Here is a 14,548-nt window from a genome sequence, read left to right on the forward strand (position 1 = left end):
TTCAGGCCCACCTTTTCTCTTCCCCTCACTCGGGGAAACTGCGCACAGTGTAACAGCAGGAGAGCTCGACCCTTGGTCATCTAGAAGCTTTATGACATACAAAGATGGAACAAATGCTGGGCAAGAAGGTTTATATATGTTCTGTATACGATATATTGCCCTCTACCCACTGCATCCTGGAATCTGGGAAATGTCAGATCTCTTTAAATTCCAAATTATTTCCCTAATTCGTGTTCCTGGGATGAAAGGGTGAGACCCAGATCTGTTGGAGCTTATTATTTTAATCCAGGATTATGATGGCTGCAGAAAAAGGCCACTCCAAGACCTCCCTCCTTGGCTAGGAGAGGAGTGGTGGCTGTCCTGACTTGAGTTCTTGACCTGTCTGGCCACAAGGGAAACTGAGGTCAGAGCTAAGCCTGTCTCTCCACCAGGAAACTGGCTTAGAGGGACAGGCCAGATGGGGACACATGCTACCTTTGTCCTTGAAGTCAGCTTGGGACACTGGTAGTTGGAGGAGCAGAGGGAAAGGCCAGAATGCTCCCGGGGTGCTCTGGTTGTCCCCAACAATTAGTTCCTTGTAGGTGTCGCTGCTCCTTGGCGACTAAACATCCATGATGTGACCTCCCCGGGGGAGCATCTCAAAATCCCCCACCCAGCCTGTGGAACCGCAGACTACCTGGCCAAGACCTGGACTCCCAGGGTGGCAGTGTGAGTCTGCGCCCCTATCCAACTCCCCCTGGTTACAGATGGGGACACGAAGGCCCAGGAAGGAGCAGCGCTCCACCATTTTATCCCCGTGCCCTACCCGCTGAGCTAATGAGTCCCAGCCCTGCAGGCTCTCAGGAGAGTAGCACTGCCGTCTGTTCTGAGATGGAATTGCCTCGGCCTAGCGAGGCACTGCCTGCCCCCGCCCTTCCAGGACATTCCCACAAATGTGGGAGCCAAGATGGTGAGGGATAGTCCGTGATGGGAAGGGGTTGGCTCTCGGGCTGTGTGCCCCTGGCAGAGGCCAGGGCCAGGTTAGGCTGGAAAGCCTCGCTTGGATGGAAGAGGCTGAACCTGTCTGCCTGGCGGGGCCGGCACCCCTTGGGGAGACCAGGCACGATGCGGCGATGGTCCCGGGCGCCAGTTAGGCTGGGAGAGGCTCAGCGTCCCCTGGCACTGAAGCCGCTGGCCCCCACCTCCCAGGAGAAAGAGTGCCTTCCCCTCCATAGGGCCGCTCAAGGCCAGGCGTGCCTGCCCCGCTGACCTTGACGCTGACCTTGACTGCCGTCTGTGAAGGCGGCTGCCACTCCCTCCCTGCTCAGCTTGTTACAGCACGGATGCCTTCAGGAACCTCAACAGCCTTACTCTTCTAATCAGTGGAGAAAGCAGCTTTGTCTGCCAGGAACCAAAGCAGGGCAGCTGACGAAAAAAACCAAAAAAAAAAAAAAAAAAACAGAAAAGAATTAACAGCTCCAAGTAGAGGGAGCAGAAAGGAAACAGCAAAGCTGGAAAATGGCTTAAAAGCCTGGGGGCAAGGCTGGTCCTGGCAGCATCTGGCCAGCTGCCTGGGGGCCCTCCTGCCTGCCCACCAGGTCTTGTGACAAATGCCCTCCGACAGCCGGGGAACCACAGCTGTCACCGGAAGGCTCTGAGTGTGCAGGCCAGCAGCCAGGGGCCCGTGGCTGCAGGGGCGTCTCTTGGGCTGGTAACCTCATTATCTCTGCTGTCGGAGCAGGAGCCCCAGGGAGCACAGCTGCTCTCAGCAGAGCGTTGGAGGAGCTGCCGGCTTGGGAAGCTGTGCAAAGCGAGGACTCTCCTGCCAAAAGAGGCTTCACAGGGCCACAGGCCTGGAGATTCACTCTCACGTCACTCCAGTAAACCCTCCTGGTTCCAAAACTGTGCCTGGGCCTTGCCAGGGTTCATGTGCACAGATGGTGCCTTTATTCTAGCAGTTTTTTTTTTTTTCCCCTTAGGCCCCAAAACAAGGTTAGGTGCAAAGCATGAACAACAAAGAAAGAAAGACCAAAGCAAGCAAGAAGGGAAAAGAATAGGAAAGAAAAGAGAAAAAAGAAAGAACCACAGGCTGCCCAAGCTTGTCCAAGGAGGTCCCAAGGAGGCCCCAGAGTTATGCCATTTCCCACCCACATCGGTCATCTGTCATCCAGGAAACTGCTTGGTACCTTCCCCCAGCCAGGCCCCTTTTTTGGGTCACCCATGAGATAAGTGAGACAAGGGATTTGGGGGGCTACCGTCTGAGATCTAGGCCTGGCTGAGCCTCTACCTGCCTGGATTCTCTTTTTGTGGACCCTCCCTGGTGAGGACAGCCTGATGTATGTGACAGTGAAGACAGGAGCAGCCGGGGGTGCTGCCGAGGCCACATCAAAGAGCGTGACTCCAGCTGCAAACGTTCTCAGCCTGTGCTGGGATCCAGGGACGGGAGGAAGGAGGACACAGAGGGTGTGGGAAGGAGACCGGAGGCAGTGGGGCTGGTGATCGTCTGCGTTGCTCTCCACTGATGTTCGACCTTGAGCAATGTGCCAAATGTTCCTGTCTGCCCCGGAACACCCTCATCTGTCAAGCGGAGAGCACACCTGCCCTGGGCCAGCCTGGCTGGGCAGAGGGAGCTCGGTGGAGAGAAATGGCTTGTCAGTGGGAGGTTGTGGGTCTGCCCTTATTCTGTACCCTGGCATGGGCTGTATGTCACTGTCTGCTGGACTGCTTTGAAAAGGGGCTGCAGCTCTGGACCGGCCGGGGAGGCCGTACTTCTGGTAGGTGGGGAGAGCTGGTAGAGGACCCTTATTATTATGAAAATCATGCCACCCTGACTTGGTGTGGGTCCAGCCTAATTTTTCTCAGCCCTGAGCCGATGCCTGACGGGTTTGGATGGGGACTGAGGCAAGCAAGCACCAGGATTTATAGAAATGTCATTCCCCCCAAGGAGCAGAATGTGACGGGCTAGGCCTGACTCCTCGCGTCTGTGGTGGGGGCTTGCATGGGTACGTGTGGGTGCAAAGAGAGGCAGAAGGAGAGAGGGAGGTGATGTGTGTAAAGACCATCTGGCTGGGCACAGGCCCAGTCCAACAACGCCAGGCCCTTCCCCCGTCCTCCCGGATAACTCCCGTTCCCTGCCCAGGGAAGGAACAATAGAATAATCTGGAGATTCCCCTGCCCTTCTTAGATCCTCCTGGGATCTCTGCCTCCAGTCCCTGAGCAGATGTCCAAGGTGGGCCAGCTCCCCGGCCATGTCCAGAGACACTCAGGGTCATTGCCCAGACCCCGGGCCCTGGGCCCTGGGCCAGTGCCGTCTGGGTGGGAGCTGGACAAGGAAGGGGCTGCACATGCAGGGCCTTTTCTGGCACAGCCAAGCTCAGTGCTGTTAAAGCCCTTCTAATCCGTGTTATTTTCTTCTAATCCCTCCCCCGCCTGCTCTGGCCCGTGTGCTACCCTGCAGGACCTTTGGTCCCAAGCCGGAGTCTGTGCTGAGCCCCAGGCACGAGGAAGCCAAGCATCTGCTGCAGCGTGCCCGCATGAAGGCCAGAACCCGGCCCCTCCGTGCCAGCCATGAGATCGTGCCTGCCATTGCCCAGGGCAGCCGGTGAGTGGGGCCCCGGCCAGGCTGGCCTAGGAGGGCTGTGGCAGGGAGGAGAGGTGGAATCTAGCCAAAAGGCTGCTGCTCGCGCCTTCCTTGGTCTATGCGTGTGGTTCCCACGTTAGGCATTTGATTTAATTCATTTAGTCCGCCAACACACCTTGACCGAGTGTCGAGTGTCAAACATTGGTCGTCAAGGGTGAATGACACAGAATCCAAGCTCCCTGAGGGGACAGATGTCACGGTCTCCAGGGAGAAGGACGGGCACACATATCAGTACAGTCCTGCGGACCGTGGTGTAGGAGAGGAGAGATGCGTGGAGGGCAGGAAACCCATACCTCCATCTGGGAAGGACAGCAGGGGCTCGAGGGGCTACCAAGTTGGGGTTGACGGACGTGTAGACCCTCACTGGACACATGCCCGAGGCCGGGGTGAGCACCCCAGGGCAGAAACCCTGAGCAGAAACACCATGGTCGCGGTCGTCGGGGAGGGAGAGAGTGGCTCGAAGGCCAGAGAGCTCAGTGGAGGCCCGTCAAGGAGGCCTCCTGGCCACCTGGGCAGTTCGGATGTCTCCAGGAATAGCTAGGAGGCGCGGAAGGGGATCTCAGTAAAACCATTCTGGCCGCAGGGCTGTGTTGGATCTGGGGGCCTGGGGCAGTGACAGGGCTGCACTGGGGTCCTGCTGAGCTGTGACAGGGAGGAGGCTGTGGAGACAAGGGTTTGCCAAGAGCCAGAAGCAGGCAGGTTTCCTGAGGCAGCAGAGAAGTTAGCCTGGTTAAGACTCTGGAACCAGACCCCTGGGTCTGAATTCAGGCTCTGCCGCTTACTGGCTATATGCCTTTAGGAAAGCCTCTGTGCCTCAGTTTCGTCATCTGCAAAATGGGACTTGTCATAGTGCCAGTCTCACGGGGTTGTCGTGAGGGTTATATGAAGTCGCACGTGTCAGGTGTGCAGCACTGGGCCCTGTGCGAGTGCTGTCTTAGCAGTAATCGTTTAGGTCACTACATGTGGGAAGTATGAGAATGGGACGCATCCAGGATGGAGCCCAGGGTCTGACTGGTGTTTGAAGGTTTAGAGGCACCTTAGCCAAGGGGTGAAGTCTGGGTGCAGGGTCAGGCTTTGGAGGGGGTGGCCGGTGGAACCCGCCCTGGAAATGCTTAGCAGGCATTCGGACACGGGATGGGTAGAGGAGGAGAGAGGTCAGAAGGGCAGATTTGGGCACCTGCCTGCTTTCACGATGCTAGGGCCATGGGTGGGGGTGAGCCCACTGGACATGAAGAGACGGGCAAAGAACAAGTTCAAGGACATTCAGACCAGCACTTCACCTTGGCGGCCGCTCCTGGGGTGACCTCCCATCCCCGTCATCGCACCATTCCATGCGCTGTGCCCCTCCAGGAACCACTTACACGTGGCGCTCACACGCCAGAGCCGGGGCACCTAGGTGGGCCGGACTCGGAGCTGCCAGGCCGTACCAAATTGGGCTAGCCCCAAACCAGCACATCTGTGCTGTGGACAAAGCCTGTGCTTTGGTCACCATGATGGGTACGCTGGCCGTGCTGTTTTCCATCACCATGTGGTACTAGAGGGAGTGAGGATTCTCAGTGGAACTGGGACATATGCTCTTTGATGGCGAACGCTGAGCCCGCTCACTGAAGGCCGAGGACTTGAGATGACTCCAGCATGAGCAGAGGGCTGAGGCCTGCCTCTGGGTTCAGTGTCATTGTGACCCCTAGGAGAGGGGCTCGGGAGATCCTAAATCCTGGCAAGCAGTGCCAAAGAGGCCACCCTTTTATTTCTCCACCTGCGCCTTGTCTCCCTCCCCTTGGGGGGCATGAGTTAGGAATGGGCATGGCTTCTTTGAAACATCCGAACTATTTTTCCCTGCGTGTACGTGGCACCCAGAGCCTTAGAGTTTCACGGAGCCCTCCGTTCCACTTCCTAGAGATCCTTAGGCTGGGTTTCGTAGCCACAAAATGGTCAAGAGGATGATTTGCGACACAGAGGTGACTGCGTAAAGGTCCTCTTGGACACCTCCTGTTCCCCCGATGCCACGAGCAGCTCACAACAACCCCAGTCACTAACCTTAAAGTACGTTCCCTTTTGTCAGGCTGTCCCTGGCTGTGGAAATGCCGTAGAATTGCAAGGTGACCCACTTTAACAGCTGCCGTGTCCAGAAAAGAATTACTTCGACTTGGCAGCGCTGGTGACTCCTCAGAGGGTGCAGCTGAAAAATCAACGCCAGATGGCTTGCTGCAGATGCTTCTAAAGGTTATGCTTGTCAGATCACCCTGGAGAGCCGTGCTGAGTTAACACGGAGATGCAGCACGGGCCCCAGGCCTGAGTCAGATGCAGGGGCGCCCCCGCACTGCTGCCCGCCCCCCGCCCTCAGCCCAGGGGCATCCCTCCCTGCGAAGAGCAGCATGGTAGATGGATGGAAGAGTGGGGGCAGGCAGAGCAGTGTCCAGAAGGCCCTCTCTACCCTAGGTCTGGCTGGAGGTGGGGGGGCAGGCCCAAGCAGACAGGCTTTTCCGGGAGGTAAAGAGGTAGCAGTAGCTGTGTTTTCTGGAAGCAAATCAATGTAGAAATCAAGCAGCTCCTGGAAGCACAGGCTCTTGCCATTTGGGGGACAGGCACACCGAGATTGGTATTCCTAACACCAGGAGGGCAGAACACGCCAGCAAGATGCAGGGCCCGGGGGGCGGGGTAGGCACCATGAGTGCTCTTGTCCTGAGTCAGGGAGCGGCTGTGTTAAGACCATAGAGCTTGTGTAGGTTGCATTGATCGTGTGGTTAGGACCGCTCTGTTGTAGGAAGTGAGCCTCTAGAAATGGGCCTTCCTATGGAGGCCGTTTACCTCCAGGTGTTGGGCCAGATGGAATCCTCTCCAAGAAGGCTGATGGTACTCTGGCCTTCCCTGCCTTCCTCCATAAAAAAGATTAAAAATTATAGTTTCCTACTATGCCGGCTTAAAGGTATTATATATTAGAATGTTTTCTTAGACTTTAAAGTTTGTTTTCTTCTGACTTGAAAAGAAATGAAAACATTTTCCCGGGTTCCTGGAAGTATCGTGGCCCATAGGCGCTGGGGCTGTTGTGCCTAATGAGTAAATCGGCCCCATGTGAATGTGAGCCCCAGAAAAGAGGACGACTGACAACTCCGCCGTGGTCCTCAAGGCAGCCCTTTTAAGCACAGGCCCCGCTCAGGTCTCACAGCAGCAGATCCACTTGCTTCTCAGTAGTTCTTTAAAAAAGTTCCACCTGGAGCAGTGCTCATTGAGAGAAAGTACTGGAGTCGGGATTAGCAGCAGATGTGCAGGCCCCCATCGCCTATTGCATCCTAGCGCAGGTAAATATTTAGCCAACACCTAGCCTCAGCCTCCAGGGAGGCCTCCAGTGCCTGCCCTGTGGCCCTTTAAGCTGCACGATTTAGGAAGTGCTCCCCCCTCCTATAGTATGGCATGGCAGGACCTTGGCTGGAGATTTATTCTGCCCGCTCGGCATTAACAGGTGACCAGCAGGCCTGCATGACCAGAGGCCTGGAGTCCAAGGTTTGAGCTTGTAGTCTGTCCGACGTGGCATGGGTGACGAGCGCCTGCAGCTCTCAGCCATAGCTGATTCCCATGGAACTTTGAAGAGAATCGGTCTTGAACAATTTAACTCTGACCTCTCAGACCACCGCCTGGTAGGCTTTCCACCATCATATCCCACACCCTCAGCAATCCAGACCATTCCAATCCATCAGGACTATGAGGCTAGTCAGTGGCTTTGCTGTCAAGGCCCAGAGACAGAGGATGGTTAGGAATGGCCAGTGACATCTCCAGGGCACAGGTCATGACAGGCAATGCCATTTATTCCTACAGAAAGTACAGCTGGGAAGGACAACCTGCCCAGCCCAGTAAAGGCTATGTCTGTGTAGAGGGCCCTCTCCCCACTGGCTGGCATGCTTTAATAGTAATTGTGAGGCGTGTATGGTTTCTTCCTGCTGTTATCTGAACTCCTTTCCTTTTCATTGTATAACCATCTTTGTCCTGTTGGGCAGCTGTAAAGTTGGTGAAGGAGGAGCTCACGTTAAGGCAGCCTTTTTGAAAGCATTGACAGCCTTCTTCCAGAATCTCTGAAGCATCCAATTAGAAGAAGGGTTAGTAAATCCACTAATCACCAACATACGTTTCATTATAATAAGTTGTTGGAGTGGCCGGGCAGCTTGAGCAAATTGGGCTGTGTACCATATGCTACTGGAGAAGAGTTTGCTTCTCTCCTTGGGGAGATGGGAGGGGTGGGGAAGGGGGAGGTAAGGTTAGGGAAGGCTTCGTAGACGCTTTGAGGATGACAAACAGTAACGTAACACAGGAGAGGTACCAGTATAGATAATTGCGTCTATGGTCGCACTTCTGGGCAATGGGAAAGAAGTCGCAGGTCTCCAAAACCCAGGCTTCTGTCTCCAGGTAGGACTGGACCACCAGCATGGTCAGTGTCTACTTCTATTTTTGTGGGTCCGGCTGAGGGAGAAAAAATATCCACAGCCTGCCTTTGCAGCCGCTCAGGTACGGGTCAGCCTGGGAACCGGTCTTCGGTGGCCTCTCCTTTCCAGGAATGAGGAGGGACCACGTGGTCATGGCAGTGCCGTCCCGCACTGACAGCCTGTGGGTCTGTGATGACAAATGAGTGGTACAGGTGTTCAGAGGAGGAGATATTGTCACGGTACATTAGTCAGGTTTCTTCGGAGGAAGAATCAATAGGATGTGTGTGTGTGTGTGTGTGTGTGTGTGTGTGTGTGTGTGTGTGTGTGTGTAGAGAGAGAGATTTATTTTAAGGAATTGACTCTTGTGATCATGATAAGTCCAAAATCTTCAGGGTAGGCTGGCAGGCTTCAGACTCAGGAAAGAGTAGCAACTCCAATCGAAAGGCTGTCTCTTGGCAGAATCCCCTCTTGCTCAGGGAAGATCAGTATTTGTGCTGCTAAGGGCTTCAACGGGTTGGCCGAGGTCAGCCACATTGTGGAGGGTAATCGGCTTTATTCAAAGCCCACCCATCTAAATGTTAACTTTCGCCAAAAAATGTCTCCACAAAAACATCCAAGTAGCTGGGCACCGTGGTACCAATCAAACTGATGTGTAAAATTAACCATCACGCATGGGATGTCTGTACAACAGGAAACATTTAATAGATAGGATTCAAATGCAGGCAGGTTAAGAAAAAAGACTCCAGAAAATGGGGCAAGAGGGCTGCATGAGGTAGATGAGGTAGAAAGCCTGGGGGCTCCATAAGTGGGTGGCGGGGGGCAGAGCTGGGGAGGAAAACAGTGAGGAAGGTGGAGGGCCTGTGTTTTTACCGTAAAGACTGTGAGCTGGATCCTGTGTCCCCTTGGGGGACGGTGTGGCAAAGCTGTGCTCCAGGAGGACCAGCAGACAGGAGGCAGGGAGGCTGGGTAAGAGGCAGGGGTCCAGTGTGAGTGACAGAGGAGCGATGAATGAGAGAAATGGTGTGAATGCCAAACACTGAGCCATAGACTGATGGGGACGCCACTGCAGGGAAAAGAAAGGGAACGTACAGTCCTTCCTTAGGTAGCCTTTGATAGCAAATGCCTGGAAACTCAAGTTCCTGCCTCCAGGCGGCCCTGGTGTGTGATTTAAGCGGGTGTTTTCTTGAGCTGAGCAGGACTTGACCAGTGTCTCCCAGAGCAAAGGCTGGTGACAGGATGACTCTTCCTAGCACAGTCCTTGACCTCACAGCTTTTCAGAGTTTGTGTGATGGGCTGAGGAGGGCAGGTGCAAAAGGTGGGTTCCGGAATAGACAAGATGCCAGGTCCAAGGAGAAATGGTGGTGGCATTCTATCTAAATTTTGTCTGAGCACGATGATTAGGAACCCTGAGCAGACACTTTTGGGGGCAAGAATGCTTAGAAACCTGACTTCAGGTCTCGCACAGTCTCTGTAGAGACTTATAATTCACTCTTCCCATTAAACCTTTATAGCAAATACAGCATTGGGACAATGCATCCCTACCAGATGCCCGTGAATGCCAGGCTCACTTCCTAAGTGTGCGTGCACACACACACATAGACACGCACGCGTGTGCACGCACACACACACACCCCACTATGAGGATTTTGCTCTCATCCTTCTGTACATTCTCTGTTCAATATAATGTTTCACCCCGAAGCAGGCTGAGCCAGGCCACGGAAGGAAAGCCAAAAGCAAAGAAGCGCCTATTGATTTTTTTAGTGCTGGGTCTCAGGATCAAGATGGGCTTGGAAGCTACTCCGGTGTGCTGCCTGACCCCCCAGGAACCTGATGTGGGGTAACTTTGCAGCTGTAGTTATCACGGAGCTGTACCCCATGGTACCTGCTGTCTGTGACCTGTCTCCCCCTGTGTCCCCATCAGAGACGGCCGGAGAAGCCCCGTCCTGGACTCGAGGATGCCCTTTGCCTGCAGAGACACCCCGCAGAACGGGAACACGAGTGACTCCTCCAGCGGGGAGTCCAGCAGCGGGCAGTGGCCGAAGCGGGGCGCCTCCCCGTCCCGCGTGCGCTTTGAGGACGAGTCTGCCTGCGACGCCGAGTCGCGCTACCTGGAGCGGCTGCAGCAGCGCCAGCGCCAGGCGCGGAGCTGCGCGCTGCGGGCGGCGGCTCAGGGCCCGCTGCGCTCCAAGCCCGACCTGGCCCGCTACATCCACGGGGGCTTCGCGCGCACCGACGCCGGCGAAGGGGCGCCCTACCGGCTGGTGGGCCGGCCGGAGCCGAAGGGCTTCCCGGCGCCGCCGCCCGCGCGGGGCAGCGACAGAAAGTGCCGAGCCTGCGGCGGCTGCATCGACGCGCGCCGCGCCGCTGCGGGGAAGGCGGGCCCGGAGCCCAGGGCCCTCCCGGAGCGCGAAGCTGCCTGTGGGGTGCAGGGGGTGCTGGCGGAGCCCCTTAGCTCTCGGGGCCCGAGCCCCCCCTGCAGGCACGTCCCTGCCGAGCCGGGGTGCCACACGGAATGGATCCGGGAAACGCACATCGGAGACTCGGGGCGCCCCGAGGAGGCGGACTCTGCGCTGGACAGCACGGACACCTCCGACGGCTGCAGGACCGACAGTGAGGAGGCCGCGGCCTCTCAGCCTGGCAGGCCGCGGGGACCGGCCCGAGGAAACAGCCCCCGTCTGCGGGCCTCCAGGCCTCGAGAAGGCCCCAGGTGGTTCTGGAAGGCCGAGTCGGAGCTGCCCGGGAGCCCTCAGGCCCCGCACCACCTACCCGGGGTTGATGCTGTGGAGGGTGCCCCCGAGGTGAAAGAAGGCAGAGGACATGTGCCTGAGGAGACTCTGTTTCCCGGAGAAGATGGTTTTGCTAAGCCTCCTGTCCTGGAATCTAAAAGGGCTTCCCTGGGGTCCCAGTGGCAGCTTGGACCAGGGCTGGGAAATCACTGGGTCCACCAGGTGGATTCCCAGGCTCTGAGCAGGACCGCCTATGCCCTGGCCTCTTCCATGAAGCTGGGGTCCTCTGGGCCAGGCAGACAAGCCCAGGATGCAGGAAGCCATGAGTCTCTGGAGACAGCCTCTGCTCCCCCCCTGCAACAGAGCTCCACAGAGCCCTCTGCCCTGCACCAGGCCCAGCAGCCAACCTCTTTCCTCTGCCATGAAGGCTGGGTGCCAACCCCTCCATCTTCAAGGAAAACCACCTCACCGGGGTCTCACAGGAAGGCAGGCCTGGCTGGACCCCGCAGTCTGGGTGAGCAAGGAGAACCTGTGGACCCCCCTCTGCCTCCTTCAAGAAGTGTAGTTCCCAGGACCTGTGAGCTCTCCCCGGCACAGACCCAGCCCTACGGCCCTCCAGTCAGACACCCCCTGCTGGCCCTGTCCACCAACAACTGCAACAATAGTATGCCTCCGGGGCTGCAGGAGCCCTGCGGAGGGGCCAGCCACCAGGGCAGGGTGCAGGAGGGCCCCCGCAGCCAGGAGCCGCCCCCGGAGAACCACAGTGACAATGGTAAGCAGAGATCCCAGGCCAAGCTCTGAGTCCTTCCTTACCTTTTATCTGAATTGATGACATAGAGCTGTGCCCACTCCCGGCACTTCAGAGCAGCGGCAGGTGTTCCGGAAGCTGTGGCGTCTGGGGGTTGGGTGTAAGACTCATCATCAGCCTGGACACAGATTAGCCAACTCCTGCTGGGGGAGGCAGAAGGCAGGGAGGGGGTGCTGATTGCAGGGGACCCTGAGGTGTGTACAGAAGCACCAAACTCTGTGGCGGCCAGAGGCCCGGACTTGAAGCGAGTTTTACTACCAACAGAGCAGGAATGGTGCAACCCTGCTAGATTTACTATTTGCTTAGAGCAGTCAATGCCTATAATCACATGGTCGAGGCCCTTTCCTTCAACATCTTCATTTCATTCATTCCCTCATTCATTCATTCAATGCTGATTGAGTACCTCTTACATGCCAGGCACCGTACCAGGCACTGTGGGGAATGCATAAGTGAATGAATTCAGCAGGAGTCCTGCCCTGGAGGCCTTCTGTAGCCAGGCAGACATGCTGTCCAGAGGACACAGTGACCAGCGGGCAGAGCCTTCCCAGACCCCCAGCCCTCCGGGCAGGCTCATAGGTTTCAGCAGGAAGGGCTGCAGAAGGGCGTAGGGCATCACCTCTGCCCTTGGAAGAGATCCTTATATTGTGGGCCGATCCTGGGCATCAGCGGTCATAGGCTCTGATCCCTGATGCTGTGATCTCAGGGGAGCAGCTCGGCCATTCACTCTTAGGCAGAGATGTGGGGTCTGCCCCACATACCCTTGCCTTCGTGTGTCCACGACTGTGACAGCCCTGGAGTTGGGGTGGCTTGAGAGGGATCCAGGGCGTGGAAACACAGTGGAGAAGGTCAGAGAGCTGGTAGACCTCGCTGACCTTACTGAAGATGTGGTGGCAAGCACCCTCCCCCTGGTGTGTTGACCACCCCTTCCACTGCACATGGGGGCACAGACATTTTCCCTCTCCCTCCCTTGCTGACAGGAGCTTTGAGAAAGCAGGCACTACCCTGAGCTGTTCTAAGGTGTGGTTTCTTCTGTGGGGTGGGCCCTAGGCCGGCTGCCAGCTGCCCCTAGCCACTTCCCGAGGAGCTTCTATTCCACCAGCCGCGGCCTTTCCGGTAGCCTGGCCCTCACCTCCTCAGATTCCTCCTCTTGTTAGCCAGGAGGTCCTCACCACACCACGTCAGCCCTCTGTGCTCCAGGTCCCTCCTCTGTAACCTGGGGTAATAGGAGAGCCTGTCTCCTAGGAACCCGTGACATCATCTCTGTAGAGGGTTTGATTCATTGCCGAGCACCTCATCCATGCTCCGAAAATGGTGCCTGTCGTTGGAGCTGTGAGACATCGCAGCCACCAAGACTGGTTTTCATCCCATGAACACAAAAGTTCCCCTTTCCCAACGATGTCTCTTGATATAGGAGGGACGTGACTTATCACCGGCAGCCCCTTCGTTGTACCGACATTTATTAACCACCGACTGGGTACCAGTTGCTGCACTGGGGCTGATGGGTTCCAGCAGTAAACAAGACCCCTCATTCCCGTCCTGCTGTGTGGGGGTCTCACCACTGCCTCCACTGCTCTCCTGGGCCTCCCGCCTCTTTCCAGCTTCCTCTGGTTCTCCTGCCTCTCTTGTTGGACACATCCCCTCTCCTGACCATGACCTGTGGGGATGGCTCCGTGACACGGGAGGGCTGTGGTTGTTGCAGGAGGAGTCCAGGGCGTTCTCGGCCCAGCAGCTGTTGGCACTGTCAGCCCCATGAGCACCACCCTGTCCCTGGCCTCAGAGGAGCCAGAGTTCAGCCGGGAACCAGAGGAAGGCCTGCAGAGGCCAGAGATGAGTTCTGGAGAGCAGGTGTCATCCCGGTGAGTGACAGGAGCAAGAGCCCTGACTGCAGAGGTGGGGGGGCTGGGGTGCTGGGTGGAGAAAGAGACCCCCTCCCTGGCCTGACTAACTTCACTACTCCCAAATCCTTAGAGGGCTCCTAGACTTATCCCGAGCATGCACCTTAATACTCCTTTCCCAGCCACTTTCAGTCTGATGTATGTGCTGGCTCGTTCCCCAAGCCGCAAGCTCCAGGTACTGTGCTGGGCACAGCTGACTGGACAGTCCCGACCCTCACGGTGCTCCCAGGATGGGGCTGCCTGAGACGGCTCGTTGCTGACTCAGGGCTTGGAAACGAGCCTGGCGTTCATCTTTCCATTCGTTCTGTCCTTCCACGCCGAGGCTCTGAGTCCTCACTCTAAGTCCCCAAAGCCTTGGTGAGCCAGTACTGTGGCCATGACGTTCTTCTCCACACCACACACCATTCCTGGTGACACCGAGAGCCAAATGTCCGTCTCCGGTGCTGCGTGCTCCTCAGAACCCCAGACCCATACACCTGGCTTCCCCTGACTTCTCCACGAGGGTGTCTGAGAGGCCCCTGATGCCACCGCTTCCCCAGGCCCTCGTCCCGGCAAGCACGCCATCCACACGGTGCTGACCCCCGGCATGTCCCCTCCAGCTCTGCACCACTGCCCCCCCCTCCCCTGCCGCCTTTCTCCTGGTCTGAGCTGCATGACCTCTTTCTGACAGCTCCAGCAGCCCCGGCTGCCCTCTGCCCGCACTGTTGCTCCTATACTTGCTTCTCGGCACAGCAGCCAAAGCCACCTTTTCGAAACTGCCATTAAATAATGTCATTTCTCCTGCTGAAAACCCCCAATGGTTTTTTTCTCCCACTTGGAGTAGAGTCCGAGCCCCTTACCTTGGCCTCTGTGCTCCGTGTCATCCAGCCCTCTTGCCTGGCCTCACCCGGTACCTCTGACCCCCTGCTCGCTCCGTCCCCGTGCTCGTGGCCTGGCCCCCTCGTGCTCTGGAAAGCACAGAGCCTCTTCCTGCCCTGGAGCCGTGGCACCACTGCTGCCTCCGCCCGCCCAGGGTGCTCACCTCCGGCCTCGGCAGGACGGCTCCCCCTTACCGTGCAGCTCCCAGCCTAGACGCCGTCTTCTCG

The 14,548-nt window shown here is 57.1% G+C and overlaps 1 protein-coding gene across 4 annotated transcripts in view; it reads left to right on the forward strand.

The window, feature by feature from the left end:
- The window catches only part of KIAA1614 (KIAA1614 ortholog), a 37,575-nt gene that overhangs the window by 11,272 nt on the left and 11,755 nt on the right, over positions 1-14,548 (forward strand). For all 4 annotated transcript variants that reach the window (XM_045811309.2, XM_045811310.2, XM_045811306.2 and 1 more), the window contains exons 4-6: positions 3,437-3,580; positions 9,956-11,532; positions 13,268-13,424. In XM_045811309.2, the coding sequence (XP_045667265.2) occupies positions 3,437-3,580; positions 9,956-11,532; positions 13,268-13,424 (1,878 nt within the window). The remainder of the gene's footprint in view (positions 1-3,436; positions 3,581-9,955; positions 11,533-13,267; positions 13,425-14,548) is intronic.

This window comes from Ursus americanus, chromosome 2 (genome assembly GCF_024610735.1).
Source record: "Ursus americanus isolate L20-20 chromosome 2, mUrsAme1.1.p, whole genome shotgun sequence".
NCBI classification, from domain to species: Eukaryota; Metazoa; Chordata; class Mammalia; order Carnivora; family Ursidae; genus Ursus; species Ursus americanus.